At 43.7% G+C, this 25,854-nt stretch overlaps 1 protein-coding gene across 1 annotated transcript in view; it reads right to left on the reverse strand.

Moving 5' to 3' along the window:
- The window catches only part of LOC132885450 (butyrophilin subfamily 1 member A1-like), a 192,108-nt gene that overhangs the window by 67,862 nt on the left and 98,392 nt on the right, over nucleotides 1-25,854 (reverse strand). Inside the window, exons 3-4 of the mRNA XM_060920131.1 lie at nucleotides 9,259-9,537; nucleotides 3,897-3,998 (exon numbers count right to left, since the gene is read on the reverse strand). Coding sequence (XP_060776114.1) covers nucleotides 3,897-3,998; nucleotides 9,259-9,537 — 381 coding nt within the window. The remainder of the gene's footprint in view (nucleotides 1-3,896; nucleotides 3,999-9,258; nucleotides 9,538-25,854) is intronic.

Raw genomic sequence — 25,854 nt, forward strand, 5'->3', positions numbered from 1 at the left:
TGGTAATTTTTTGACCATTATATGTGACGTCCAGAGACTCGTTACTATTAAGTCTACGTTTGCAGCCAAAAAGTATGGATTCTGTCTTGCCAAGATGCAGAGACAACTTGTTTTCTACAAGCCACTCTTGGACTGATTGAAGCTCACAAGACAGACATTGCTGAATATTTAGTAAAAGTTCATTATGTCTACCTATTGAAACTATTCTTTAAATTCGTTTTTTAAGACAAGGATTTTTTAAGATGTTACCTTGACAGTTTCGGCGATAAACTTCCGCCTTCTTCAAACAGTCACCAGATGTCGAGTGGTGACGTGCCTTATCAGCTGATGTTACTCTACGGAGGCGTGAACGTCCCGCCCAATTTGACAGGTAGTTCACGCCTCCTGCTGTCAGGTCGCTCCTCCAGGACGGCGCTCCAGGTGTGCGACAGTGCATACGCTCCCTCATCCCGGTTCATCGTTCTCTGCGCACGCTTTCCTATCTCCACTGCCTCTAAAATCCAACGTTGGAATCTATTTTCTTCAGCGCGAATGACTCTGGCCTCCTCCCAATTCATTATATGATTATGTCGTTTACAGTGGTCTGAAATGGCTGATTTTAAGTTTTCTTGGTGTGCTTTTTCTTTTTCGGATCTTGTGAGTCTTTTTGTTGTTTCTTTTTCACATTCTATTTGGTGTTCTTTTTTTCTAGTATGGAAGCATCTGCCCGTTTCTCCAATATAAACTTTATTACATGAACGGCAAGGGATTTCATATATGATGTTGCATTTATTGTCCAGTTGTATTTTGTCTTTGGGGTGAACTAGCAGCTGTCGGAGGTTCTTGTATGGTTTGACCGGGGTGTTGATGTGGTATTTCCTCATGGATCGTTGGATGCGTTCTGTAACTCCTTTTATGTATGGTAGTGTGACAAAGCCTCGGTTTGTTTTTTCGGTGTTTCTCCTTGTTTGTTTATTTTTTTCCTTTGTTTGTGTCTGTAGTTTCCCTTTTCGGATTGCCCACAGTGGATATTGGCAGTTTTTTAATGCCTGTTGGATGTGTTGGTCCTCCTCCTGTCTGTCTTTCTCCTCCGTGATGCTTTGTGCTCGGTCGTATAGTGTTCTGATTACTGACGTTTTATGTGCGATGGGATGTTCAGATGTCCAGAGTAGATATTGGTCGGTGTGTGTAGGTTTTCTGTATGTTGTGATTTTAATGTTCCCTTCTTCTGTGTGGTGTATTTTTAAGTCCAGAAAAGCTATTGTCTTGTCCGTTTCCTCTTCGTGTGTGAATTTGATGTTGCCTGTCTTGTCTATGGAGTTTAGATGATCCGTGAATTGTTGTGTGTGACCTGTTTTGGTTATTTCAAGAATGTCATCAACGTATCTTTTCCAGAAGATAGGTTTGCAGTCATCCGGTGCTGTTTCTATGGCTCGGGTTTCCAGATCCTCCATAAAAAAGTTGCATAGAGTGGCAGATAGCGGGTCCCCCATTGCAAATCCCTCTTTTTGTCTGTAGATTGTGCCTCTGAATTGGAAATATGTGGAAGTGGAAATGAAATGCAATAGTTTTGTTATGTCCTGTGCTGTAAGTTTTGTACATTTTTACAGGGTTCTGTCTGCTTTTAACCGGTTTTCTACTATGTTGAGAGTGTTTGTGACCGGTGTTTTTGTAAAGAGGGATATGACGTCATGTGATACGAAAATTTCATCCTTTTTAATCTTGATTTCCTTTAGTTCTTTCGCCAGTTGTTTTGAGTTTTTGCAATGGTATTCCGTGAGTCCGAGGAGTGGTTTAATTATGTCTGCCAGTGTCTTGGAAAGGTTGTAAGTAACTGATCCTATACTGTCTACTATGGGTCTTAGTGGTGCTCCGGGTTTATGAATTTTCGGTGTGCCGTATATTCGGGGGGTGATGTCTGCTGTGGGGATGAGGTGGTTGTATGTTTGTTTATCGATTTTATTGTTGTCCATTAACGGTTTGAGTAATAGTTTTAGTCTTTTTTTCTTTTCCTCCGTCGGGTCTTTTTTGAGTATTTCATATGTGTTTGGGTCCGTGAGCATTTCATTCATTTGTTTTTCATATTGATTAGTGTCCATGATAACCATGGTCCTCCCTTTATCAGCCGGTAATATTGTTATTTTCTTGTTCTTTGTGAGTGTTCTGATGGCTTCCATTTCCTGTTTAGTTGTGTTTCTGGGTGGCGGTTTAGCTGAGGTGAGGATGCCTGCTATTTCGTTTCTTAATACGGCCTTCTGTCCTTGGTCCTGTAACATGTTGCATGCTAGTTCCGTGGCTAATATGAATTCTTCGTTCGGGATTTTATTTGGTGTGATGGCATAGTTTAGTCCCCGTGAGAGTATAGTGTGTTCTGCTGTTGTTAGTGTGTGTTTAGACAGGTTGCAAATCCATTTTTCATTTATTTGCATGTCCTTGCATTTATTTTCTTTCTTTTTGATAAGTCTATTTAGTTTTTTAATATGGCGTGTTTTTGTTTTTGAGAATTCTTGTTCTTGTATTATATTCAGATGTTCTTCCATATTTTTTTCCATGTCCCTGCTGAGTTTGTACCGGCGTTTGAAATCTTGTGTTCTTTGTGTTATTTCTGTATTTAAGTTGTTGATTTTGTTTGTCGTGCATCTAATTCTTTCTCTTACCAGAGTCATTCGCGCTTTTTCGATGGCCCTTTCCATGTTTCTTGTTGGAATTGGATTTTTTATGTAGAGGCTTGCTGGAATGATGCCTTCGTCCCGGCAGCGGAGATTGAAGCGGAGATGGTTTCTTTGTCGCGCCAATTTTTTCTTTAGCTTTTCCAGGTAGCATACCTCTTTGGCACAATCTTCTCCATAACTTATTTTTAATATGTAGTAAAAGTTCATTATGTCTACCTATTGAAACTATTCTTTAAATTCGTTTTTTAAGACAAGGATTTTTTAAGATGTTACCTTGACAGTTTCGGCGATAAACTTCCGCCTTCTTCAAACAGTCACCAGATGTCGTGTGGTGACGTGCCTTATCAGCTGATGTTACTCTACGGAGGCGTGAACGTCCCACCCAATTTGACAGGTAGTTCACGGCGAAACTGTCAAGGTAACATCTTAAAAAATCCTTGTCTTAAAAAACGAATTTAAAGAATAATTGCTGAATATTCACAATGTTTTTGCCCAATACCAGAAGGGCAGAATCATCAGCATACAGCAGTAGTTTACATTTCACTGCTGAGGGCATATCATTAACATAAATCAAAAAGAGTAAGGAACCTAATCTTGATCCCTGGGGGACCCCACAGACCACATTTGCAGGTGAGGAGGTGACACCACCAACCCCAACACACTGCTGCCTATCAGAAAGGTAGACTTTAAACCAGTTAACAGCAGGTTTTTGAAAACCAAAAGCTTCCAATTTAATTAACAAAATACTATGTTCCACAGTGTCAAAGGCCTTCTGAAGGGCCAATAAAACCATTCCTGTAAAATTGCCTTTGTCCTGTTCTGACTTGATATAGTCAGTAAGATATGCCAAACATGTATCTGTGGAGTGAGAGGATCAGAAACCTGACTGGTGCTCATATAGGAACCTGTGATCTGTGAGATAAGTAATAAGTTGTACATATACAGCTTTAGTGTGAATGGTTGTTTGTGTCTATGTGTTCACCCTGCGATGACCTGGTCCTGGAGAACCCACTGTCTGACACATATTAGTGTTTTCTGTGCTCTAACTCACCTGATCCAGACAATCAGTTCATTAACAGCCCTTCCTGAGTTAAAGTGAGTGCATTTGAGCAGGAAAAACATTAAAATGTGTCGAATAGGGGTTCTCCAGGACCAGGGCTGGGAATCTGTGGACTAAAGTGATGGTATAAACTGCAGTATAATTGAAGCTAGAGGCATTACAATGGAAAATGATTGAAATACTACCTTTCTTGATACAGATAACTGCAGTTGCTATCGATCCAACAGCAATAAGACATGCTGAAATTGAAACACCGACAACCCACCTCCAAGCATCAAAGACTTTGCCTAAAATGAGAGCAAGATTAGTGTTAGAGATATTTTTAAGAAACTGTGCAAGAATTTGTGAAGAATTTGATAACTACTAAACACACACTTACTGACAGAATGTGTGTGTTTAGTAGTTATGCAATAGATATATAATATTACTGTATAATAGTGTGGCAGCGGGGGCATGGTCAAGCGTCGGTTTGTGAATGGAGGGTGGAGTCAGGGAAGGTAAGTGGCAGAATCACTGCACCTGATGTTAGTTAACCTGTGTTTGTGTGTCTTCCCCTCTGACTGCGCCCTATAAAAGGAGAGAGAGAGAGCAGAGGAAGGGAGCTCTCTCCCCAACCAGAAGACTTGTGTGTGTGTGTGTGTGTGTGTGTGTGTGTGTGTGTGTGTGTGTGTGTGGCTGGGAGAGTGTTTAAAGCTGAAAAGCTGATAATAAAAAGTGTTTTTGGAACTCCGTTCTGGCCTGCCGTACTTCTGTGCTCCTCCCACCCACTCTGATCGCTACAGTGGTGCCGAAACCCGGGATTGGAGCACAGAGGAGAACAGCCCCATGGGATCCTCCCCCTTCCAGGACCTGATCCATGCCCTTGCCACAGCCCAACAGAGCCAGCACCAGGTGCTGGTTGCCCTCTGGAAGGAGCAGGAGCAAAGGTTCGAGGCCCTGGTGCTGGCGCAGCAGGAAGATCGTCAGGCATTCCGGCACCTACTCGCGTCAGCGGGGTCCACCACCTCCACCGCCGTGGGCCCTCCCCACCTCACCCTAACGAAGATGGGCCCGCACAACAACCCCGAGGCCTTCCTCGCACTCTTTGAGCAGGCAGCAGAGGCCTGGGGCTGGCCGGTGGAACAGCGCGCAGCGCGCCTCCTCCCCCTGCTAACGGGCGAGGCGCAGCCGGCCGCGCTACAGCTCCCCGCCGACAGCTGGCTGGCCAACGCCAACCTCCGCCGGGCCGTCCTCCAGCATATGGGGTGCACCCCAGAGCAACAACAACAGCGCTTCCACGCTCTGTGCCTGGAGGAAGTCGGCCGGCCATTCGCGTTTGGCAAGCAACTCCGGGACGCCTGTCAGCGGTGGCTGAGGGCCGACACCTGCGACGCCGAGGGAATTGTCGCTTTGGTGGCGCTGAAACAATTAATCGCCCGACTTCCTGAAGGAACAGTGGAGTGGGTCCAGTGCCATCACCCGGCGTCGCTGGATCAGGCCATCAAGCTGGTGGAGGACCATTTGGCGGCTGTTGCGACAGCAGGACAGCATGTCTCCTCTTCTCCCCTCTCCTCTCTCTCTCCCCCCCTCCCCTTCTGTTCCTCGTCTTCGCCCCGTTCCCCCACCGTGGAGGCGGGGGCCGGCTCTACCCCAGCCGGCCCGCTGCACCCACGGTGCCCTATCGTTTCCCACTTCTGTGTCTGTCTCTCCCCCCCCAGGTGAGAGAGTCTGGGCCAGTTTGCTGGTGCTGTGGGGAGCTGGGGCACCTCCAGCATCAGTGCTCGGCGATGGAGGTGGGCGCAGTGGTCCGGATCCCCGACGCGCCAGGGACTGCCCTCGATCAGGCCAGAGAGTATCGCATATGCCAAGGGGATACGTATCAGGCTTTGGTGGACTCCGGCTGTAATCAGACCTCAATCCACCAAAGCCTGGTGCAAGACGAGGCATTGGGGAGAGCACAATTGGTGAAGGTGTTGTGTGTGTGCACGGGGATGTTCACAACTACCCTTTAGTGTCGGTCCACATTCTATTTCGAGGGGAAAAATTTAGAGTAAAGGTGGCGGTTAATCCTCGCCTTACCCACTCGATAATTTTGGGGACTGATTGGCTGGGATTTCAGGAATTAATGACTCACTTAGTGAAGAGTGGGGCCTGCCATAGTTCAGTAGGGGGAGGTCCCGGTGTGGCATTGGCGGGAGCAGCTGTCACAGAGCCGTCTATGTCATCACCGCGTCAGAGTGAGGAGCCGCCGACTCCTCCTCCCTCTCTCGGGGAATCCCTCATAGATTTTCCATTAGAGCAGTCGCGAGACGAGACTCTGTGGCATGCGTTTGACCAAGTGAGAATAATCGATGGTCAAACACTCCAGCCAAATGCCACTCTGTCCTTCCCCTATTTTTCCATTGTGAAGGATAGACTATACCAAGTGACGCAGGACACTCAGACTAAGGAGCTGCTTACACAGCTTTTGATCCCAAAGAGCCGCCGGGAATGTATATTCCAGGTGGCTCACTTTAATCCCATAGCTGGACACTTGGGGCAGGATAAGACACTAGCCTGAATGATGGCCTGGTTCTATTGGCCAGGGATTTGCGGCGATGTCCGTAGGTGGTGTACGGCGTGCCGCGAATGCCAGTTAGTAAATCCAGCGGCCATTCCAAAAGCGCCTTTGTGCCCCCTGCCATTAATCGAGACCCCATTCAAAAGAATTGGGATGGATCCCATCAGGCCATTAGATCGGTCAACACAAGGGTATCGCTTTATTTTAGTTCTGGTGGACTATGCAATGCGATATCCGGAAGCAGTGCCTCTTCGCAATATCTCAGCACGGAGTATTGCGGAAGCACTCTTCCATGTCATCTCCCGAGTTGGAATCCCCAAAGAGATTCTGACTGATCAAGGCACTACGTTTATGTCATGCACACTGCACGAACTGTATGGGTTACTGGGAATTAAGCTGATCCGCACCAGCGTTTATCACCCACAAACAGATGGCTTAGTTGAACGGTTTAATCGCACCCTCAAAAACATAATTAAAAAAAGTTTGTATGTGAGGATGCACGCAACTGGGACAAATGGCTCGAACCCCTGTTATTCGCAGTGCGAGAGGTCCCACAAGCCTCAACGGGGTTCTCCCCCTTTGAATTATTATATGGGCATAAGCCGCGTGGCATCCTAGATGTACTGTGGGAAAATTGGGAGGAGGGACCTTCAATGAGCAAAAATGAAATTCAATATGTTATCGACCTGTGTGTAAAACTCCACACACTCGCACACCTAACCCAGGAGAATTTGTGGCAGGCCCAAGAACGACAAATCTGCCTATACGACAGGGGCACGCGCCTTAGGGAGTTCGCACCGGGAGATAAAGTACTCGTGCTGTTGCCCGCGTCGAGCTCCAAATTGATCGCCAAGTGGCAAGGACCCTTTGAAGTCACACAGCAAGTCGGGGACATCGACTATGAGGTGAGGCGAATGGACAGGGGTGGGGCGCTACAGATTTACCACCTCAATCTGCTCAAACTTTGGAACGAGGAGGTCCCTGTGGCATTAGTGTCGTTGGTTCCGGAGAAGGCGGAGCTGAGGCCGAAGGTTCAAAAGGGAACATTGACATTGCTTACCTCTCCGTTCCCCTGTGGAGACCACCTCTCCCCAACCCAACTCACAGAGGTTGCCCAGTTGCAGACCGAATTTTCGGATGTGTTCTTGCCCCTGCCTGGCCGCACCCACCTCATAGAACACCACATTGAGACGCCCCCGGGGGTGGTAGTGCGCAGCCGCCCTTACAGGCTGCCCGAACACAAGAAAAAGGTGGTTCGGGAAGAACTCGAAGCCATGCTCGACATGGGCATCGTTGAGGAGTCCCACAGTGACTGGAGCAGCCCGGTGGTCTTGGTCCTCAAGGCCGACGGGTTGGTCCGGTTCTGTGTGGACTATAGAAAAGTCAACACGGTGTCTAAATTTGATGCATACCCAATACCTCATATTGACGAGTTGCTGGATCGACTAGGCACTGCTCGTTTCTATTCGACACTGGATTTGACAAAGGGATATTGGCAGATACCCTTGACTCCATTATCCCAAGAGAAAACTGCCTTTTCCACACCGTTTGGCTTACACCAGTTTGTCACACCTCCTTTTGGGCTGTTTGGGGTGCTCACTACATTCCAGCGGCTAATGGATAGGGTCCTCCGCCCCCAGGCCACCTATGCGGCCGCATACCTGGACGATATTATAATCTATAGTAATGACTGGCCATGGCATTTACAACACCTAAGGGCTGTCCTTAGGTCACTGAGGTGAGCGGGTCTCACAGCCAACCCGAAGAAGTGTGTGATTGGGCGGGTGGAAGTATGGTATCTTGGCTTCCACTTTGGCAATGGGCAGGTGCGTCCCCCAATTAATAAGACAGCAGCAATTGCGGCCTGCCCAAGACCAAAAAGGGGGTGAGACAGTTCCTGGGGCTGGCTGGCTACTATCGTAGGTTTATACCTAATTATTCGGACGTCACCAGCCCACTGACTGATCTCACTAAAAAGGGGGCACCAGATCCGGTCCAGTGGACGGAGCAATGCCAACAGGCTTTTTCTGAGGTAAAGGCTGCACTGTGTGGGGGGCCACTGTTACACTCCCCTGACTTTTCTCTCCCCTTTATGTTGCAGAAGGACACGTTGGACAGAGGGCTGGGGGCTGTTCTGTCCCAGGAGGTGGAGGGGGAGGATTGTCCAGTGCTGTACATCAGCAGGAAGCTGTCGGTGCATGAGGGCCGCTACAGCACGATAGAAAAGGAGTGCCTGGCCATCAAGTGGGCGGGCCTTGCCCTCCGCTACTACCTACTGGGACACCCTTTCACCCTCTGTTCGGACCACGCACCCCTCCACTGGCTCCACCGCATGAAGGATGCCAATGCGCGGATCACCTGTTGGTATCTGGCACTCTAGCCCTTTAACTTCAAGGTGGTCCACAGGCCGGGGGTGCAGATGGTCGTGGCGGATTTCCTCTCCCGTCACAGGGGGAGTCGGCTGCAGGCCGGACGGCTGCCCGGCCTGAGTCAGGTGGTGGGGGTATATGGCAGCAGGGGTGTGGTCAAGCGTTGGTCTGTGAACGGAGGGCGGAGTCAGGGAAGGTAAGTGGCAGAATCACTGCACTTGATGTTAGTTAACCTGTGTTTGTGTGTCTTCCCCAGTGACCACACCCTATTAAAGGAGAGAGAGAGCAGAGGAAGGGAGCTCTCTCCCCAACCAACCAGAAGACTCGTGTGTGTGTGTGTGTGTGTGTGTGTGTGTGTGTGTGTGTGTGTGTGTGTGTGTGTGTGTGTGTGCGCGTGTGGCTGGGAGAGTGTTTAAAGCTGATAATAAAAAAAGAGTTTTTGGAACTCAGTTTTGGCCTGCCGTACTTCTGTGCTCCGCCCACCTGCTCTGATCGCTACAAATAGATATACAGTAATTAAAATAATGCAAAAATAGTGTGTTCATCATGCTCATGTTTCATCTTTCATCACCTCATCTGTGATGACGACAGTAGAATCTTACAGTATAAATATAAGAGCTTTTAATCATAGACACTTACGATTAATGATGACCTCTGTCTCCATCATGTGATGTTCTTGTTGAAGTCTACAGTAATATCTGTTGGAGTCGCTATAATCATAAACAGTGATGTGGCGTTTCACACTGAAGCCCTCAGTGTCTCTGTGTATCTGTGTATCTTCAGCAGGCAGAGTGTCTCCTTCTCTGTCCAGCCACACAACCTCAGGTTCAGGTTTCCAGCCTCTGGACTCACACACTAGATTAATCCCTCCTGAGTGATCATAACTCTCCATCATGATCACTGGGTGGCTTCCCTGAGCTACAGGCAATAAACAAAAAGTATTGCTTTAAATATACTGAAATCATGCTCAACTGTTAACCCCCATAGAGGTGATTATTTTATGCTCATTTTCAGTTTAAAGACTGTTCTTGACATGGTGAAAGATAATACGATGAAGTGTGACACTATATATAAAACTATAGTAATTTCACCAATTTCCTCATCAAATCAAATTGTGTACTAGATCCCATATCGACATGTTTTTCAAACAGACAATACCAGGAGCACTTGAACCTCTACTAAAAATAATCTGTTCTTTCTTCAGCACTGGCTATGTACTTAAATCCTTTAAACTAGCAGTTATCAAACCCCTGATTTAAAATCCTGACCTCAACCCCTGTTAGCTGTCCAACTATATCAAACCTCTCATTTATCTCCAAGATCCTAGAAAAGGTTGTGACACAGCAGTTATGCTCACACCTATATAGGAATAAAATTCATGAAACGTATCAATCAGGATTTAGACTTCATCACTGTGCTGAGACGGCACTGGTTAAAGTGGTAAATGACCTACGACTGGGCTCTGATCAGGGCTGTCTCTCCTTGCTTGTGTTGCTTGAACTGAGTGCAACTTTTGACACCATTGATTATACTATTCTCCTTGATAGACTAGAAAATGTTGTTAAGGAACGGCCCTCTCCTAGCTCAGGTCTTATTTGACTGATTGTTTTCAGTTTGTAGACGTAAATGGAGACTTCTCTACACATAGTAAGGTAAAACAGACATCTCAACCTGACAAAATTCATTTCAGGGAAGTCCTCCCCAAGACCCCTTCTTTGGGGATTTTTTTTTTTTGGGGGGACAAATACATTGCTGGGGATTATGGGGGTACTCCCCCAGAAAATTTTGGATTTGGTTGATGTGATTTCCTGCATTCTGGTGGATTTTGGGGTGGCCTTTTGGAGATGAACAATACCTGAATTCACTCAATTCACTCAGATTCAGAGCTGACACCTTGACTTGGGGACTTAGCTGCCCCCAACCCATCAACTATGATAACTACAATGTGCCATATATTAAGCTCCTTACTGACTGAATCTGGACACCCCACCCCCCATAAATAAGGACAGATGGCCAGGATAGATATTTCACCACAGAACATTGCTTTACTTATGGCCCTTTTCCACTACCCTTTTTCAGCTCGCTTCAGCCCGACACGGCTCGTGTTTCGACTATCTAAAAACAGCACAACTCAGCTCGCTTCAGCCCTGCTTAGCACCCAAAACTCGCACCGTTTTGGAGTAGGGCTGAAGCGAGCCAAACCGAGCTGAGTGAGGCTAGGGGCATGAGGAGACACTCCCCTGTGCACTGATTGGTGAGGAGGAGTGTCCTCACATGCCCCGCGAGCACGCTGGGATCTGTAAACACCGTAAACCCGGAAGAAGGAGAATTACGAATTACGAGAATTATGAAGCCTTATGCACCTCGCCTCGTCTATACGCTCTTGCCAGTATCTGTTGGCGTTGCCGGTGACAACAAGCCACAGCACCAAGACCAGCAACACTAACGACTCCATGTCCTCCATGTTTATTGTTTACTCTCCAGGTTGTGAGACTACCGCTTAAAAGCTCACTGATGTCACTGTTTGCGCCGCCTAACGACATCACCTGACGTCCACCCACTTTCGCTAACTCCACCCAATGTGTCCACCCACTTCCAGCCAGCACGGTTCAGCGCGGTTGTAGTCGAAATGCAACTCCAACAGCCCCACTCGGCTCGACTCAGCCCGACTCAGCACGGCACGGCTCAGCCGCGTTGGTAATGGAAAAGCGGCATTAGATACCAAAACACAGATGAATATAACAGAATAATGAATGAATTGCATGAAAGAAAATGAATGCAATTGTGCATGTAGGCCGAGGCCTAAAGGGCTCTTTCCTTTCCTATGTTCTATGCCTGTTCCTTTTGCAAGCTTTCATTGTATTTAGAGGCTGCTTGCTTTGCAGATTTGAGCAATTTTCCAGACACCTCCACCTCGTAGCACTCTGTGTCAATAAACTTGTTAATCTTGCAAGACAGATTCACAAGTGTTTGGTGAAACAACTGACTCCTAAATTCTGTCTTGATGAGATGCACCATGCTGAATGCCCTTTCCACATCACAGTTAGAATTTGGCAGCACCAGTAGCAGCTTCATCAGCTGACAGAGCTCCCTGAATCTCAACTGCCCTGGGCTCACAGATGTGACTTTGGACAGCTTTCCCCAGAACTCATCAACTGGTAAATTCTTATAATTTGGCACCAGTGCTTCCAGATTAGATGAGACATAATCCAGGACTTCTAAATGGAGTTGTTCTCTGGCATCTGCTTTCATTACGTTTGGAAATCTCTCTGCCAAGGTCAAAATCTGCTCTGGTTTCACATCATCATGGTTCTCAGGATTGACCACTGACAGATTCGTCAAGATTTGATCTCTCACTGGGAATTTTTCCTTTATTTTTGTAAAGCTTCTGACATAGAATGCTCTCGCATCTCTGTAGAATTGCTTTGTCTTGTGACTGGAGAGTGCTGATTTTCACATCGGAAAATCACATATTTGATGGAAGATGGATATGATGTGTTAATAGTAACTGAAAATACAGTATTAATTGAACAGCGTAAATTTTGCTTGTGTTGTGAGAGAATCTCTTTCAGATCCTACAAATACAGGAAAAAATGATGAGTTGAGAGAGATAACAGGATGGCGTGTCCATTCATTTGATATTGAAATCATGTTTTTAGATGTAATATAACATCACACGTGTTTCAGTGGACAAAAAGGTAATGACAAGCTTCAGAAATACACAGGGAAGTTTATCATAAAGTGATAAATTATAAATTAATCTTGCAATGGCCTTTTCCCTCACGCCAGTTCCGTGATTATTGTAGGGACTTTACCTTAAAATTTCAAACAGGTTTAATTCACCTTAAAATCAGCTCTGTGTAAAGGGACACTGCAAGAAGATCATAGGTTTGGGAATTTTGGGAAAAAAATCTTTTATGATTGCAGAGATACGATGATTTTAGTAAAATAAATAAATAACGGTAATTGTGCGCTGACCCCCAACACACACACACACACACACACACACACACACACCTCTACTTAACATTGTAGCACAAAATAGAAAGGGTGTACATGGTCCCAATTGGTTCTGTTTGAACCAGAAAAGGTTGCAGTTTTATGAGCGACTTAGTATTGGAGGTGAATCCTCACAAATTCCTGCCTGTTGCATGACACCTGCTCCTGCAGCTCCAGCACTGTAAAGTGAAAGTAATTTATTGCCATTATTTAGCCTTGTGCCTAGCAAGTGAGCTTACAACGATGACAATTACAAAGAGACACTGCTTTATCATAACTGTGAAAGTTGAACATCGAATTAAAAAAAAAAGTTGATTTGTACCATGTACAACCCCGATTCCAAAAAAGTTGGGACAAAGTACAAATTGTAAATAAAAACGGAATGCAATAATTTACAAATCTCAAAAACTGATATTGTATTCACAATAGAACATAGACAACATATCAAATGTCGAAAGTGAGACATTTTGAAATTTCATGCCAAATATTGGCTCATTTGAAATTTCATGACAGCAACACATCTCAAAAAAGTTGGGACAGGGGCAATAAGAGGCGGGAAAAGTTAAAGCAGTGTTTCCCACACATTGATGAGACTATGGCGGCCCGCCATAGTCTAATTTGGGCTGCCATAGTCTCAGTCCGCGCCCGCCCGCACGCACAGCGACACTGACGCACCCGGCCTGACATTGCGTGCGTTGCCTATCTGAGACAGCATGAGGAGACAACTCTGATAAGCTACATCCTGCCTGCATCTACATCTTAAGGTAAGTTTATACAACTTTATATAGCCTTTGACACGATTGAGCTGGTGACATTTAGGCTACGCTATTGTGCTTTATAGTATGGAGAGCGCATTGATCAGACCCTCCAGGATTTCATGATGTTGCGATTTGCAACTTCAATGCAAATTCAACCAATCCCCGTGAATTCAGGGTGGTGTTGCAATTATATCCAATCACCGCAATTTTCCCGCAAATTTGACCAATCGTTGGCGTCGTCTTGAGGTGACGTTGACAAACTACCTTCCACCTTACTTCCGTGTATACGTTCAAGAAAAGCAGCATGTGCACAGTGTTGCCAGATTGGGCGGTTTTAAGTGCATTTTGGCGGGTTTTGAACATATTTTGGGCTGGAAACCGTCAGCAGTATCTGGCAACACTGCATGTGCGAGTCAGTGTTTATATAGGCTTAAATTCTGTTACTGAAAGTGTGTTATGTTTACAGTGAAGGACTGTGCGCGCTTTACATTATTTTTTACTTAATACAAGAAATTAATGGATGCCAACATTTTTGCCAAAATGGTATTTTATTTTCCATTGTTTAGGCAGCTTCAGCATCATACTGTGAGATTCTGTTCAAATTGTTTTTTTTTTCTTCTATGATGCCTGAGCCATTTATTTTATTAGTTTATAATTATTGTGTAATTTAGTCTTCAGGAGAGACTGCCTGCACACAGTACTAGTATTAAGTTTTTTTTTTTTTCTTACATGAAAGCTGAGGCAATCCTGCAAACACATACAGTTGGGGCCCACATGGGCCTCATTTGGGCTAGGTGGGCTTCGGCTGGGCATGGGCTTCGAGTGGGCTTTGTTGTTGGGCCCTACATGGGCAATGGGTGGGCATTAAATGGGCTAAATTAAGCATGGGCAATTAGTGGGCTTTGTTGTTGGGCCCCACATGGGCAATGGGTGGGCATTAAATGGGCTAAATTAAGCATGGGCAATAAGTGGGCTTTGTTGTTGGAGCCCACATGGGTAATAGGTGGGCAGTAGATGGGCTAAACTAATAGATGGGCTATAAGTGGGTTCCAGCAAGGCTCCAATTCAACTCCAATTCAATTCAATTCAATTCAATTCAATTCAATAACACAAAGAATTTTACTCTCATACCTACCAGTTGAGATGTAATAAAATAATCTTAAAAAAACCCGCGAAATTAATTACAATTAAAAATAAAATTTCTCAATTTTAGAGCATAACAGATAAAGTTTGCTATAACCTAAAAGAAAGCACGCATATTCCACTGCAAGCCCAAGGCCTACGGGATAACAACAAAAAAGCAAGAAGAAAACTACGTGGGAAATCTCCACCCCCTGAGCAAAAATGGAAACATTTCGCACCTTGTGGCGTTGCATCTGCTGCCTGCTGCTGACTGACTTGGCTGCTGCTTCGAGAGCATCTGGATAAGCACGTGTTGTGTGGCTGAATAAAAGGTTGGTAAAATCATTCTGCATAATAATACGAGTATAGATGCTAGGCTTTGGCAATAACTATCTTTTTTTACTGCACGATGTTAACCAAAAGGACAGGAACTAACTGGCTTTAAGTAAATGTAAAGGAGTGAGGTGGCTGCTAACATTGGTAATTAAACCCGGTGAAACCTTGATGTTGATTCCAATCTTTAAGTCAGTATCAAGCTATTTTCGTGCTTATTTTGAATGGTTCTTTTATTGTTTAGAAGGATTTGTTGGTATTTCAGTAAGGCAGATTAGCTGTTAAAGTCGTCAGCAAAGTTTTCTCGGCTAGACGGGTTACTGTCCATTAGCAGTGTTGCCTGCTAATGCTCTCACTTCCACGAAGCTCGGATGCTAGCAAACAGTCATGTTTGCTATGTGTGTGTATCTTGCCACTCTGATTTTCCTGAAGGCGATGATAACTATTGCTGCATCGTTGGTTGGAAGAGAATGGACAGTGGTCATCGTATGTACCGTAAAATACCATGCTAAGGCCCATTCATACCCTACATTTGGTCAATTACGTGCGTATTTCTGTTCGCACGTTCTAACCATCGACACCTTCATTATACAGGGATGAGAGTTTTCCGCTTTTCGGCGGATTTCCGCTTTTTCTGAGCAAAAATCGATATTATGCCAAATCCGTTGAGATTTTTTTTTTCATTGAGGGGGGTTGGGGTATGTTCCTTCGTGATACTCAAGCGTTACATGTTTACATGTTTCGCCATCTTTAGTCTCGCTAAATCTCGTGGTAGAATACGTGTTTTCTACAATGTAATTGGCCAAAACATCGCTGGCAAGAGCATGATAGCCAGTCATAACAGTTCTTACAAGAGTGTGGGAGAGAACAAAAGCCAATCATAACAGTTCTTACAAGAGTGTGGGAGAGAACAAAAGCCAATCATAACAGTTCTCACAAAAGTACCCGCATCGTTCTATTTTATCGAAACTTGCACATGTTCATCGTCGCTGCGCTTCAAAAATACGTTTCTCTTTTGTATCGGCTTTTTTACTCAAAGTGCCGAATACAGTTGACTAGCAAGACGAAGCGAAGGTACGTGAAATCGATGCTGGTATAAAAAACAGAGAGAGGACTGACAAGCTTTTGTCTTTGGCCAAAAAGCTGAAGAAGTCGAAATGATTAAATAAAAATGAGAAGTGACTGTGAACTATAAATAATTGTATAAAGTGTACATAGACATTATCCCATAAACTTAGCATTCGTTTGATTTAATACATTGAACATGTATATGATGGTCAGTAAATCTGAATTAATGCTGACAGTTTTGAAAACTTAAATATTTCAAAAGACTTTTTGAAATCATATGCAACTAATGAGGACATAGGGTGACCAACCTTTTCTCCCTAAGAAAGTTTATTTAATATATGAACATTTTGATAATTAATAAAACTTGCATTTAATGTGAATTTAGTTTGTCATTTTTGTTGATCATAAATTATAACCATACCCTTGAATGTAGAATGTGATTTTATTTTGAATTCAAACAATACTCCTATTGATTTGAAACATATTTTCATGTAAATATATAAAAAAGACAACAGATTTATTATCTACTACAGCTCAGATTGCAGGAAAAGTGGTTTGTAAGGCCTTATTTTTCAAAATTTTCCTGGGGGGGGTAATCCCTCCCAGACCCCCGGCTTCGGGTGCCATCTTGTTTTCTGCTTTTTTGGTGACCACCCACTCTCATCCCTGATTATACCTCCATCGGTCTTTGACTTGGGGGCCGTTTTTTTCGATTTGTTCCGTATGTACCAGTAAGCTCGGTTTTGTTAAGCTCCTCGATTTGGTGTCAAATTACGTACGAAGTCGACCGTGTGAAACACTTCACATATAGGCCTATCCATAAACGTCTCACACGTAGGGTATGGGGCCTTTACGCTGCAGCGGGTGTTTTGGAGAATCTACTCCATAAAAAAACGTGTAGGCTGCACCTGTATGATAATTTGTGTGAATTTCGACACCACAGAACACTTCACCGTTGTTTACTGTCAGATGATAATTGTAGTTATGCTGCCTTGAACTGCGCGCCCTCGTTCAGTTTCAGATTGCCTCAGGGGCATGTCGAGAAGCGCAAAGGGTGGGGGCTGCCCGCCGGTGCGCGGGAAAGGCGAGTGACCACAACTTAGCTGAGAATCTCCTGCATAAAAAACGTGCAAGCTACCACCTTTATGATAATTTGTGTGAATTCCGACATCACAGAACACTTTACCGTTGTTTACTGTCAGATGATGATTGTAGTTATGCTGCCTTGAACTGCACGCCCTCTTCGGTTTCAGATGCCTCAGGTCATGTCGAGAAGCGCAAAGGGTGGGGGCGGGTGGGGGAAAGGCTGGCCACAGCATAGCTGAGCAAATCGAAACATAGCTGAGGTATTTTATGGTACTCCCAATAATCATAATATTGACCTACAATGCTCCGGATAACTACTTTTAAGGCTCTGGTATTTCGACAATTCAGTGCCATGCTAATCTATCAAAACTTTAGATTGATCAAAATGCAATGAGCTCCGCGTTGCCATGAATTCCAGCTGTTTAGACGGTAGACCATTGTTCTATCCATTTTAAGACCGTAGAATAGAAAAAGTGATGTTTCATGTCTCTTATTCTATGGAGAGAAAGATCCTTTTTCTCAGCTGTGGTTTTATGTACTTGGGACAATGGAGATCAGATCATAATAGACCTGGTATTTCGGTCTTTCTTTTGCACAGTTTTTTTTTTTTTTAAATAAGAAATAAGTCTTATTAAATTAGGCTATTTTCTGGCATCCTGTTTTGGTGTTGTATGTGCAAGACGAGATAGAAGATACATGCATAGGCTATCAAACACAAATACTGCTCATTAAAAGTGATGCTCACTCAGTACCTTTCGTACCTCAGTACCAGTACCAGGCATGTTAGAGCTAGTGATTGGCCCTAACAGAGACTAATGTTATCTTTCAAATGGTGCACAGATCGCATTTTAGGTTACCAGAAGAACAGTTGGTAAATTTGGCTGCATTACTAGCTTCAACAAGCTAATCATTTGCTTAGTATTCTAGAGTTTGTCAATCACGAGCCTCTGTAATCGTATCTGAAATCTAAAATGCTTTTATTTATTTGTTTTTTTTTTTAGAAATAATGGAGTGTTCAGAAAGAACGAAAAGGCAGAAAATATCAGCAAAAGTGGAGGAACATTTGCGTCTCGTTGAAGAGTCTATTACTGAATACCCACTGGATGACGTGTTAGAGCATTCCGAAAGGGAAGATTCCACTGACCTTTTCTATGATGCTCGTGACGACAGTTTTGACTTGCATGAAAATTCGTTTATGAGTGTGACCTGCCAGGTGACAGGCCAGATTGTGACAGTGATTTGGATGAAGATGAGTGTTCTACTTTTGAAAATGACTACGATGACTCCTGTGGGATTGCAGAGTGGGCAGCAGAATATAACATACCACAAATTGCACTGTCTGCGCTTCTTAAAATTCTGAGGAGGAAGGGCCTAGACGTTCCACTGGATGCCAGAACTCTTATGTCCACTGACAGATCATGTAATGTGAGCAATGTAGCTGGGGGGGTCCTACTACCATTTTGGAATCAGAAATGCTCTCATTGCTGAACTGACATCTTTAGGACATTTGGCAAATGTGACTGATACACTCACACTACGAATTAACATTGACGGATTGCCGTTATTCCGTAGCTCAAATATGAGTCTGTGGCCTATTCTGGATAGAATTAAGGAAATTCCAGAGTGCAATGTGTTTGTAATTGGAGTTTCCTCGGGCCTGTCTAAACCAGCTAACATACTAGAGTATTTACGAGAATTCATTACAGATATGAAAGCCATCTGTCAGACTGGTATTGTGCACAATGACTTTCATTTCAGGGTAGTAATGCCTGATGCTTTTATTTGTGATGCACCAGCTCAGGCTTTTATTAAATGCACCAAAGGTCATACAGGATATTACGGGTGTGAGAGGTGCATTCAGAAAGGCCAGCGTATGAATGGGAAGATGGTTTATCCCGAAATATCAGCAGAGCTCAGGACAGATGAGCAATTTGGTAGGCAAGGCTATCAACGGCGTCAACTCTCCGTCTCCCCCCTAAATTATTTGGGTATTGGTTTAGTTACCAGTTTTGTGTTGGATTACATGCACCTTGTGTGTTTAGGGGCAATGCGTAAATTGATATTTCTTTGGATGAAGGGGCCATTGAAATGCAGGCAATCTATGAAGTTTTTTGTTGCAACGTCAGCATATATGGTTTCCATCAGACAAAATTTACCTAGCAATTTTGCAAGGAAACCACAATCCTTATTTGAATTCAGCACATGGAAAGCTACAGAGCTTCGGCAATTTTTACTTTACACTGGCCCTGTTGTTCTTCTCAATAATATACCCAGTAGAATGTACAGAAACTTTTTACTTCTATCTGTATCAATGAGAATTCTCCTGAGTCCTGCCTTATGTTGTCCTGACAATTGTGACTATGCTGAGGAGATTTTGAAACTCTTTGTAACAGATTTAGCTTCAATTTATGGCACTGAATTTGTCAGCTACAACATGCATTCATTGATGCACTTAGCTCAAGATGCACGGAAATTCGGCCCATTGGATAATGTGTCAGCTTTCCCGTTCGAGACATTTTTAGGTAAACTGAAAAAGCTTGTCCGTCGGCCTCAAGACCCTGTCCAACAACTCGTCAGGCGGATCCATGAAAAGCAGAATTTGGCGAGCCAAAAGACCATGTCTGTTGTAAGCCCACTTAATCAGCTCCACTTTTCTGGGCCAACGATTAATTCAGTTGCAACATGGGAACAATACATGTGTTACAATGATGGAAAGACACGGATCTCCTCCTCTCGTGGTGACAACTGTTTTTCTGTAGGGGGAAGGGTTCTTGTTGTGCGGAACATTTTGTCACATTCTGGAACTGTTAAAGTCCTGTGTAGTTTTTTTGAAACCGCCAAATCCTTTTTCACCTATCCAATGGACTCCACACGTCTTGGAATTCTTTTTGTTTGCAATTTATCTGAGCACTTGCAGCTATTACCTGTGGATGAGTTGAAAACAAAAATGGCTTTGTTGCCATTCAAGACTGGATATGTGGCATTGCCACTCTTGCACTAAAGTGCTGTTTATTTTTTATTTATATGTGTATTTGTTTGTTTTTTTTAAAGCATGTTACCTTTCGCTGTAGTGGAGTTTTCAAATCACGGACTGGCAGTTATAGCAACCAAATGGTTTACTGGGCCTGAGGAGGATGAATGCTATTGGCCACCAGCAAAGATGAACTCGACAAGGGCAGCCATAAAGCAAAAGGACCCTTGCACTGACTGGGTGACACACGAAGTGACCGTGAAGAGAAAAGCTGGTAATGTGCCCATGTATATTTTGTATTATATTATCTTACAAGATGAGTTCATTGTAGATTTTGTTTAAAGGTGCACTATGAGTTCCTGCATTATCACTTCCGTTGACATTCCATGTAAATACCTTAAATGCTATACGAAACGGTACTCTCAAATTCCTACAACTAAATCAACTTTGCTCACTGCCCCCACCAATATGTGCACACTCACTAACCCCCACCCCCTCCCCTGACCATGTTGTTGATTGGCTGGAAGTGGTTTGTTATGTTTTGGTGCACAGCCTGTGCCCCTAGTGTTTGTTTGATGTGTACAACCCCCTTGTTGCCTCCCAAGACAAGTTTTTTTGTTTGTTTGTTTTTTTTCTTCTTCAAATTTTTCATGGGGCTGGCAGAAAACTGATCAAGGGGAGTTGCTCTACGGTTCGATACAAAAAAAAGAAATTGTGTTAAAAACCATGCAAGAACTCATTTTCCACCTTTAATTTTGCTCTGAATGAAACTAATTGCCACTGATTTGTCTGTCTCCCACAGCAACATATGAAATTGCTCGCTCAAAGTTAGTGGAATATGAACAGAATACAGATGTATCAACCGAGCCTGAGTCTACAGAGAATATGGGCAGGGGGAAGCGCAAAAGGAGGTGAGGCTATTTGAATTATAGAGAACAGTAGAATGAACAAATATATGATTAACTAATAAATAATCACTTAAAATGTAAAATGTAATAAATAAATAAATGTAATCACTTAAAAAAGTAACAAGGGGGAAAAGTGAGAACAACCATTACATTTTTGCAAATATTCTGTTAAATCTTTTCATGGGACAGCACTAGAAATGAAACATACAACTTAAAGAAGGCAGTGTACAGCTTGTATAACAACAGAAATTTGTAGTCTTCTGAAAATCTCAACGTAATGTTAATGCTGAAACACCTGGAAACGAAATCAAGTACACCCCACAGCGAACATGTCCTAATTATGCTCATACATACTGTCAATATTTTGTGTGAGCACCATTATTATGAACTGCCTTAACCTGTATGGCCTTGAAATTCACCAAAGATGCACTGGTTTCTACTGTAATCCTTTCCCACTCCTTTGTGATGACATTTCAGAGCAGGTGGATGTTAAAAGACACCTTGTTTTTCTCTAACTTCTGCTTTAGGATGTGCCACAGGTGCTCAATTTGTCACTAACTTAAACTTATGAAAATTGTTTTTTAAATTTTATTTTTCCTTTATATAAGCTAATGCTTTAGTTAAAGTAGTTATAGCTTAACTGAAATGCTTTAACTTATTGATTGTGCTTGATTATTATACATGTTTAGGCAAGTGGTCATGTCCAGCGAGGCTGAAGATGAGGATGATGACGACATCAACAATCAGGCATCTCCATCACCTCCGAGGCCTCCATCTACTCTGAGATGTATGCAGACCCCTCCACCCCCCCACAGGTCTCTGCAGACCCCTCCCCCCCCACAGGTCTCTGCAGACCCCTCCCCCCCCTCGGGTCTCTGCAGACCCCTCCCCCCTCTCGGGTCTCTGCAGACCCCTCCACCCACCCACGGGTCTCTGCAGACCCCTCCACCCACCCACGGGTCTCTGCAGACCCCTCCACCCACCCACGGGTCTCTGCAGACCCCTGCACCCACTCCACCCCCCCACGGGTCTCTGCAGACCCCTCCACCCACCCACAGGTCTATACAGACCCCTGCACCCCCTGCTCTCACCCACGGGTCTTCAACCCCAAGATGAGACATTCAGGATAGCATGTTTGTTCGCATTTTGACCCTCCTTGAGGAGGTGAAAGACACACAGAGGAACCATGTGAGGATTCTCCAGGCACTTCTCCAAGATCAACACAACATTGCCAAGCCCGTTTGTTCTACTCCAGAGGGTTTCCCCCCAAGACGGTTAATGAAGTCGACTGCATGGAAGAAAAACTGGCAAACCCCACCTTCATGTCAGAACTGGTATGTATGTTAAATGTATTACAGTATGTGGACTGAATCAACCTGTTGCCCTGTTGTTTCATGTTGCCAAGTGCTGTTGAAAGTTATGAGAACAGTGTGAAAGAGTGGTCTGCACACTGGGTATACGCTCCAAAAACACTTTATTATTTAACTATAAGGCAACATTTCGATCCACTAGTGGGATCTTCCCACTCTTTCACACTGTATCTACTATGTGCGCACCCTAACTTTCAAATATCCATGCATCTGGCAGTTCTTTCATGTTGAGAGGTTTACTCCAGTGAGGAATATAGATTGACCTGCCTTGTATTGCCTTTGTTCCCCCTCAGATTGCAGCTGTGGTGGACATTGGAGGGGGCACTGTTGACGGGGCACTGTTGACGGGGCCACGAGAAGGATGATGGCGTTCCTCATTGACCACAACCTATCCAGACAGTACAACTTCGTGGGGAGAAATGGCAAGAGAGGATTCAAGCCCCTCAAGCTCATCTCATCTCATTATCTCTAGCCGCTTTATCCTGTTCTACAGGGTCGCAGGCAAGCTGGAGCCTATCCCAGCTGACTACGGGCGAAAGACGGGGTACACCCTGGACAAGTTACCAGGTCATCACAGGGCTGACACATAGACACAGACAACCATTCACACTCACATTCACACCTACGGTCAATTTAGAGTCACCAGTTAACCTAACCTGCATGTCTTTGGACTGTGGGGGAAACCGGAGCACCCGGAGGAAACCCACGCGGACACGGGGAGAACATGCAAACTCTGCACAGAAAGGCCCTCGCCGGCCACGGGGCTCGAACCCGGACCTTCTTGCTGTGAGGTGACAGCGCTAACCACTACACCACCGTGCCACGCCCCTCAAGCTGTTTGAAGTAATTTATGGTAGGTGTGCATATGGATAATGTTTAAGTTATACAATATTAGAAAAAGATCATAATACCAAACATGTTTATTGAACTGTAAAGGCAACTACAGGTGTGTGTAAGGGTGGGCATAGGTGATGTCTGGGGTGTAATAGTTAGGAATGCAATGGTTCTTGTTTTTTTATTGAACTGAATGACACACCCCCTATGGCTCAATACACAGACATGAAACGCGATATTTCGATATGTTATTAAAATATTACTCCGCTACAGTTTTCCTAAACTTAGAATAGAATAGAATGCCTTTTATTGGAAACAAATAACGGCTAGAAATATTTCACTTAATGTCTGATGAATCTATTTAATGTATGAGCTTCGCCTTATACATTGAATTACTGAAATTAAAGGAGAAGTTTGGTGTGAATCAGTCATTAGCCCGGTTGTTTGAGGTCAACAAGTGCTGTCAGGAAAAAGAACAAGAAAATGTGATGCAACATAGACCACATACATACAGATAACCTTCAATGAACCTTAACAACTGGGCTATTGATTGATTCACACTAGATTTCTCCTTTAACAAACTTCCACAATATTCAATTTTTTGAGAAACTCTGTTGCTTCTGCAAACCTGGTTGAGAGTTGTCACATGAAGTAAGTCACTGCTATATTTGTGCCTTGCAGGAGCCTTGAAGAAGAATGCAATGACCAGTCAGATCACCAGAAAGGACGCAGAGAAGGCAGTCTCGAAGTGGCTGATTGGTGCTAGGGACCGGGGGGCTCAATCGACAGGCCCGTCAGGCCAGAGAGGCAGCCCCTCAGGAAATTTAAATTGTGTGTTTTTTTTTTCTCAGTGATTTCTGTAATAAAAACTTACAGTTTTTATTTTTATTTTTTGTAAATAGCAATAAAAAAGTAATTGTATTACTAGTCTTTTTGTCATTGTTGTTTGTGTAAAGAACTGTACTATGGGCTGACTGTAAAATAATCCCCCATAATAGTTATTACCTTAAAGGGTACAATCAGGGACCCATAATGAGCCCACATGGGCCCACTCAGTGTGGGCCCCAGATGGGAGAAACCTGGGTTGCCCAAGTGGGTTTTAGCTAGGGCCCATGTGAAACCCACCTTCAGCCCAACTGGGCTTGCCCACATGGGGCCACCATGGAACCCCCAGACAAAACTGACTGGAGCCCAGCTGGGCAGCCCATATCCAACCCATATGGGCCCCACAAGGGTGTGTTGAGTCAGATCACCAGAAAGGACGCAGAGAAGGCGGAATATATAATAAAATATATTATATTTTAAGGTAACTTCATGTTGTGCTGTGAGGTTCTATGCACTTTAACTTTTGAACCAACAGGTGCATTTGGATAAGTAAAGCCTATTTTTCTGCATTTTTGTAGTCCTGGAAATCTTTTATATTGGTAAAGTTGTTTATAGGACCATTTCTCAGTGTCTTTGTTTTTTTCATCAATAGTTTTTCATTAATAACTTAATATTTAACATACTCAATTTTAATCACAAAAAGAGAAAATCGCAACAATTTCTTGCAACTTTCACTTCCTCCCGCAATGTAATCGCAACAAAAACCTAAAATACACCGCAACTTTCATCGCAATTTTTTTGGAAACCCCCGCAACATCAGACATTTTAGCCCGCAACAATCACAAAAAAGGCCCGCAAAATCCTGGGGGGACTGATTGATGGATGACGTTAGTGTATATTGTTTCAGTAAAATTACTTTGTCCATTTCGTACTGGCAAACCTACACTGTAAAAAATGTCCGTAGAATTAACAGTGAATTTATGTAAAATCATGACATAAAAAAACTGTAAATACAAACACAAAGAAGCAGTGTGTAATTTACATCAATATACTGTAAAACTCCTAACCAAATACCACTGTTAATTTAACAGTAAGAATATGTTGAATTGATCATATTTTTTTGTAGAATTTACAAATTGTTGTAGTTTAAACACAGACAAACTGTAATACTAAAACAGAATGTGATAGTTAAAATTACATCATTGCCCTGTTAAAAAAATAAAAAAGCGCCCACCGTTGTGGCTCAGTCGACTAAGGCGTCATACCATGAACCCGGGTTCGATTCCGACCTGAGGTCATTTCCCAATCCCTCCCCGTCTCTCTCTCCAGCTCATTTCCTGTCTCTGCACTGTCGTATCCAATAAAGGTGAAAAAAGCCCCCCCAAAAAATCTGTCTAGTAGATCATTGCTTGTAACCATCATTTTGAATCATTGTTTATTGTACAATGAATATCCGTAAAATTAACAGTTATGTATTGATTATTGTACATTGAATACCTGTAAAATTGAACATTTTCAAACTGTTGTTTTTACAAGTGTTGATATACCTTACCGTAAAGCCATATACACTGTCACTGTATTTTTTACGGTGAAAAAATGGCAACCACAGCTGCCAGTTTTTCACTGTAAATTTGACAAGATTTTTTTTTACAGTGTACTTTTTCTGTAAGGCAACAGTAGGCTATTTTGAGGCAATATTAGTTAGCCCTACATAGTTATCTAATTCGTCAAATTAAACTTTATCATCCTACCAGGATCAGGTCATTTCCAAATTCACCGGCGAAGTACTTCCCGCTTGACACTGTATGTGCACAGTCTATCCAAGTGATGGAGACGTGAAGTGACAGCAGTGATAAACTAATCTAGGTCTGCATGTACATGTTAAAAGGGAAAAGTAGTCTATTCTAAGAGAGAGCAAACTTCGATGCCACTTTTGAGAATTAGTGCTAGTAGCCTTAACG

This window comes from Neoarius graeffei, chromosome 1 (assembly GCF_027579695.1).
Source record: "Neoarius graeffei isolate fNeoGra1 chromosome 1, fNeoGra1.pri, whole genome shotgun sequence".
Taxonomy (NCBI): Eukaryota; Metazoa; Chordata; class Actinopteri; order Siluriformes; family Ariidae; genus Neoarius; species Neoarius graeffei.